This window comes from Nicotiana tabacum, chromosome 4, assembly GCF_000715075.1.
Source record: "Nicotiana tabacum cultivar K326 chromosome 4, ASM71507v2, whole genome shotgun sequence".
In the NCBI taxonomy this organism is placed as follows: Eukaryota; Viridiplantae; Streptophyta; class Magnoliopsida; order Solanales; family Solanaceae; genus Nicotiana; species Nicotiana tabacum.
This window is the reverse complement of record NC_134083.1, coordinates 988,504-994,927: the sequence shown is the minus strand read 5'-3', so window position 1 is coordinate 994,927 and position 6,424 is coordinate 988,504. Positions and strand designations below refer to the sequence as shown.

At 38.3% G+C, this 6,424-nt stretch overlaps 1 protein-coding gene across 1 annotated transcript; it reads right to left on the bottom strand.

Moving 5' to 3' along the window:
• Nucleotides 1-535: 535 nt before the first annotated feature.
• LOC142180390 (uncharacterized) lies at nucleotides 536-1,714 on the bottom strand. Its single transcript, XM_075252603.1, has one exon. The coding sequence runs from the start codon at nucleotides 1,712-1,714 to the stop codon at nucleotides 536-538; it is 1,179 nt and encodes a 392-aa protein (XP_075108704.1).
• Between the last annotated feature and the right edge of the window lie 4,710 nt (nucleotides 1,715-6,424).

Genomic DNA, 6,424 nt, shown 5'->3' with positions numbered 1-6,424 from the left:
TGAACCATCAAAAGCTCTGATGCTGACATTACTTGTCCGAATTCTGTTAATGTCAATGTTCAGCTGTTGTAGAGTAGAAAAAGGGCATACATCTACACTTGAGCCTCCGTCAATCATGACTCGTTTTGCCTAGTTCCCTTCACATTTCACCATAAGATGCAAAGCTCTATTGTGCCCAACCCCTTCCTCAGGCAAATCATCATCGCTGAAAGTAATTCTATTTACTTCAAAGAATCTTTCAGTCATTTTTTCTAGCTGATTCACTGTTGTCTTTTCTAAGACATATGCCTCGTTTAGAGTTTTGATCAACACACGGCGATTCTCTTCCGAGTGCTAAAGCAGAGATAACAAAGATATCTGAGCAGGGGTTTTATTTAGTTGGTCAATGATTGAGTAGTCTTGCATTTTAATCTTCTTAAGGAATTCCTCTGCTTCTTTTTCTGCAACGGGTTCTTTCACTGGCAAGTGTTTTCTCAATTCCTCTAATGAGTAGTACCTTCCAGAGATAGTCAAACCCCTCATTTCATCTGTTTCTTCAACTATCTATTTTCATCTGTATGTCATGACAGATAGCTTTTGTGTTTGTCACTGGGACTTGTGCAACAAATCGGATCACAATTGGCTCTGTTATATTTCTCAAACTATTATTCGGAATGATCTTTTGAATGCCCCCAGGGATGTAAAGTTTTGGCCCACCTAATTGAACCTCAACCATTTTTGTGCTTCCAGGGACATAGAGAATCATTTTTTCAGAACCTACCAAGTTCAAACTAGAACTCGCACCTTTCACAATCAACGGTGCCAATTGCGGTGGGCTCACTATCACTTTTGGTTCTTGCCCTATGGTTCCAACATCCATCTCTGTCTTGCCAGACTGCTTATAATCCCGATCATCATAAATCATCCCAATAAAATGTGTATTATCATGAGCTGGGAGAGGATTATTTGTGATATTAGGAGTATCCTCGTTGTTTGTTACCACAATTGCCTTTGCTTCAATCAAATTTTTAATGGCTTTCTTTAATGTCCAACAATTTTCGGTACTATGACCTTGGGTATTAGAGTGATACTCACATCTTGCATTAGAGTCAAAAACTTTTGAATTTGGATTCACATAACGCGGCATGATAGGTTCAATTAACTTCAACTGCATCAACTTTCGATATAGGCTTGTATACGATTCCCTAATTGGGATGAACTCTTTTTTTGGCTCCTGTTCTCTCACAATTTCCTGTCGGGGATGAGGATTATATGGCGCATGACGGGAGCCTTGTGGAATCGGTGCCCGCCATTGCTGGTGATTGGGAGGCCTAGCATAAGCCCGAGCATTAAACGCTGTGTATTGTTGTGGGGGAACTGAGTACCGGGGACCCTGAGGTGGATAGTAATGTTGAGGAGAATTGGATTGTCCTTGTTGGAATTGCACATAAGAAGGAACTATTCCTCTTTGAACTCCCCCGAACCCAGATGCCATCATGGATCCTTCCTCTTTCTTTTTTTGATTTTTGAAACTGCCTGATCCGCTTTGAATTGCTTGTGTGGTCGCCTTAAGGGCTGCCTGGCTTATAATTTTGCCCGACTTCATGCCATTCTCAACTATTTCACCAATCTTAATCACCTCAGCGAAAGGTTTACCAATGGCGGCCAACATGTAATGGAGGTAATCAAGATCCTGAGCTTGGAGAAAATAGTCAATCATTTCTGCCTCTTTCATTGGTGGTTTGACCCTAGCAGTCTGCTCTCTCCACTTGATTGCATATTCTCTGAAGCTTTCTGTTGGTTTCTTCTTTATGTTGACGAGAGAGGAGCGGTCTGGAACTATATCAATATTGTACTGAAACTGTTGGACAAAATCTTGAGCTATGTCATTCCAAACGTACCAGTGAGATATGTCTTGATTTATGAACCACTCTAAAGCAATTCCTGTCAAACTTTCTCCAAAATAAGCCATGAGTAATTTTTCTTTGCCTCCTACTCCCCTTAATTGGTTACAATACCTCTTCAAATGGGTAACGGAATCACCATGCCCATCATACTTGTCAAACTTGGGGGTCTTGAAGCCAGGTGGCAAATGAACATGGGGGAACATACATAGATCGTTAAAGGAAACACTCTTGTGGCCTCCCAAACCTTGTGTGTTTCTCATGGTTTGTTCCAGGCTCTTCATTTTTCTGGTCATTTCCTCTTGTTCCATATTCTTGTCGGGCTTTTTGATCTCGATCGGGAACACGTTCTGAGGAGTATGCTTGTATGAATCTGGAATCTTGAAAGCCAGTTCTGGAGAGTAATGTTGGGCATCATGAGCATTCAGTTGTGGATCATTGTTAGACTTTTGAGCAAGAGTCGGTTGAGGAACAGTGAATGTAGGGACAATGGGTACAGTAGGTGGGTCATTTCTGAGGGGTGCGGTTGGAGGACGTGGAATGGAGGTACTGGGGATAGTGGGAAGGTTAATGCTCAGACTAAATCCAGGTTGGTACAATGGGTTACTTGTTATGGAGATGGGCACTTGATTTGCAACTGACACATTATGAAGATTATCCGAAGGCCCTATGGGTAGTGGGGCGGTGCCTGTCCATTCACCCAAGCTTGGTACATCTCTGCCAATTATTGTTTCAACACTCTTACTTCTTCAACCAGTCTCGTACCTTGTTCGACCAATTATCCATGGACATCATCATTATCTGACTCATTCTCACTGTTATTAGCCATTCTACTTTTTCCTTTTGATCTCGTGTTGTAAGGGTGAGTCGCCAGTTTAAACCACGAACCAACCACCTCTGTTTAACTCTATCTTTAAAATGACAAACAACAAACGGAGATGAAGTGACTTCGCCGGAAGAGACGTTGACGACGGCCGATGAATCCCAAAAGCTTCCAATGTGACGGCGGCGATTGAAGTAGTCTACTCTCTTTTGACTTGTAGAGCATTGCATATGTGTGCAAGAAGAGGACGAGGAAGAGAGATAATGAGCCGCTTTTGGGGAGCAAGAGCAGGAGGAATTTGCAGTAAGAGAGTTGCATTTAGGGCAGAGGGTAATACGGACATGGCGAGCAACGAGGAAGTTAGCGCTATGGACCTTAGTATCGCATGCGTAACATAGAAAAGCAGAATCAGAGGTACAAAAGACAATGGTGTGGGCATTACATAACTCACAAAGCTTGGTATTATTAGGTGCAACTTATTTTTTTTATTTTTTTTTAATTTTTGCTAATGAACTTTTTTCATTCTTGTATACACGGAAAATTCGTGTGTGACAATTAGTATGAAGTATTAAAAAGTTTGGTGTATAGTTGTGTGCTTTAACGAATATATGGAGAGATGGTAAAAGAAGAAAGGAATTGTGGATCAAAATGATGGTACGTAAATGGAACGAAATTTAAGAGTGATTCCTTTGTGAAGAGAAAAGGGAATAGTGGGGATTGAAGAGAGAGAGAGAGAGAGAGAGAGAGAGAGAGAGAGAGAGAGAGAGAGAGAGATAAGGGGATTGCAAGGAGAGTGGAGAATTTGCGGGGTTTTGTGGTTTGTAAAATATAAAGTAACAAAAATAATACTATAAATTAAAGAGGAGAGATTAGAGGAAAGCCAAATGTTGGGCATTTGTGGACTTCTTAAAAACAAAAGTAGTAGAAATGGCGTGGGATAACCACTTTTTAACATAGTATTTAGTTTTTATCCAGTATTTTTAATGCTGAGCAAAAATAGCCACTACTCTATTAAAATTAATAAGAAAAGACGTTGTTACTCTTTCTTCGTGAGTGCTGTGTAAATATTAAGGACATGGTGTCTTTAACATTTACACTCCACATATGAAGTTAAGGACTCCATGTCCTTAACTTTAGAACATAAAGTTTATCAACAGAAGGTGCAAATACAAGACACTTTGTCCTTAATATTTATACAACATTCATGAAGTTAAGGATACTATATCCTTAATATTTACACAATACTCATAAAGTTAAGGACATTATGTCCTTAAAATTTACAATGCATATATAAAGTTAAGGACACCATGTCCTTAACATTTACACTGCACATATAAAGTTAAGGACATGAGGTCCTAAAGTTTAATAACAGAAGGTGTTGTAATGAACTAAAATATCATCTTTAAATTTAAAAATTAATTATGTGTTCTAAGACCTCAAAAAGTACTATTTATCACTCCTCGATTTGCGTGTGCAATTTTTAAAATTTTCTGGAAAGTTTTTATGTGAAAAATGGATTAAAATGTAAAATAGAGTTTTAAAACTCAACTGAGTTGACTTTGGTCAACATTTTGAGCAAACGAACTCGGATCAGTATTTTGACAATATCAGTAGGTCTGTATCGTGATTTGGGACTTAGGCGTATGCCCGGAATCGAATTTCGAGGTCCCTACCCCGAGATATGAAATTTTGATGAAAAATTAAAAGTTTGAAAGCTTAATAATTTTTAAGAATTTACAGATATTGGATTTATTGGCACCGTGTCAGTATTTTGGTTCCGGAGCCCGGTATAGGTCCACTATAATATTTATGACTTGTCTACTGAATTTTGTGAGAATCAGACTTGATTTGACATGATTCGGACGTCCGGTTGTAAAAATATAAGTTTTAAAGTTTTATTGAAAAATCCCTTTGGTTTGGGATCCGATTCGTAGTTCTAGGTATTATTTTAGCGATTTGATCGCGCGAGCAAGTTTGTATGATGTTTTAGGACTTGGGTGCATGTTTGGTTTAGAGCCCACAGGGCTCAGGTGAGTTTCGGATAGGCTACTGGATGATTTCGTACTTAGAAAATATGGTTTTTTGCACACTTCAGGCTTCTGGTGTGTTCTTCTTCGCGTTCGCGAAGGTACTCTCGCGAACGCGAAGAGTAAATTGGACTGGCACGTTTTGTGCTTCGCGTTCGCGACAGGGAGAATGCGTTCGCGAAGGGTTGAGGTGCGAAACTTCGCGTTCGCGATCGAAGCCTCGCATTCGCGAAGTGAAAGAGGCTGGCCAGGTAATTTGCCTTCGCGTTCGCGAAGGGAATCTCGCGTTCGTGAAGTACAAGCCAGGCAAGCTTCGCGTTCGAGAGATAGACCTCGCGTTCGCGAAGGGTACAATTAGATAGCCCAAATTTGTGTTTCGCGAACGCGAGGCACTGACCGCGTTCGCGAAGGGTAAAAATTTCAGAAACAGAACTTAAGTTTTGGAAAATGGGATTCGTCCCATTTTCAACCCTTTTCCATTTTTGAGCTCGAGTAAGTCGATTCTTGAGCGATTTTAACGGAAAAACATTGGGGTAAGTGTTCCTTATCCTATATTGATTATATTTCATGATTCCATACACATTTATATCATGAATCCGTGAAATTTTTGGAGAAAAATCAGATTTTTATAAAATCTTCCAAAAATAAAAATTTAAGATTTGAAGGTCCATTTGACATCGGAATTGGATAAATTTTGTATAGTTGAACTCGTATCGGAACGGGTGTTCGGATTTCGTAAGTTTTTTCGAGATTTGGGACGTGGGTCCCACTGTCGAATATTTAAATGAATTTTAAATTTTTATCCGAAAAATTATTAAATTCATATGGAATTAATTCCTATGATTCGTATTGAGTATATCGAATTGTTTGTGAATAGATTTGAAGCTTATGGAGACAAATTTAAAAGGAAAAGTTATGGTCGAGTAATTGATTGGAATTTGCAAAGCGAGGTAAGTATCGTGGTTAATCTAGACTTGAGGGAATAGAACCCTTAAACTATTTGTTATATGAAATGCATGCGAACAACATATAGGCGAGGTGACGGGTATCTATACGTCGTCAAATTAATTTTTTGCATAATTATTTGAAAATCATAAATCTTTTTAAATCATGAATGAATTGTTATAATAATTGTATCTCTCCTATTCTTTGCCAAATATTAATTCTTGAATTCCTCTAATAATTGCTACATCTTATTTGAATATGTGTATTAATTGCTACTTGACATTTAGCATATTAAACATTAAACTATCTATTTTCTCCCTGATTTCCATAATAAATTGTTATTTGTCATTGTTTGCTTTATAATTATTCATAATTATTCTATGCTTGTTGTCTTAAAATTTTATATTAATTGTTGTATTTATTGGGATAATTTCTTCTATAAGAATTGGTAAATGAATATATTGGAGGAGCGGGTTGCACGCCGCAACAGAATTGATTAAAATGAATATATTGGGAGATCGGGTTGTATGCCACAACAGACTATTTAAAAAATCCATATATTGGAGGATCGGGTTGCATGCCGCAACAGACTTATTAAAAAATTCATATTGGAGGATCGGGTTGCACGCCGCAAGAGACCTGTTAAAAGTCTATATTGTGGGATCGGATTGCACGCCGCAACAGACTTATTTAAAAGTCTATATATACTTGACTAAAATAAATATATTGGAGGATTGAATATGAAT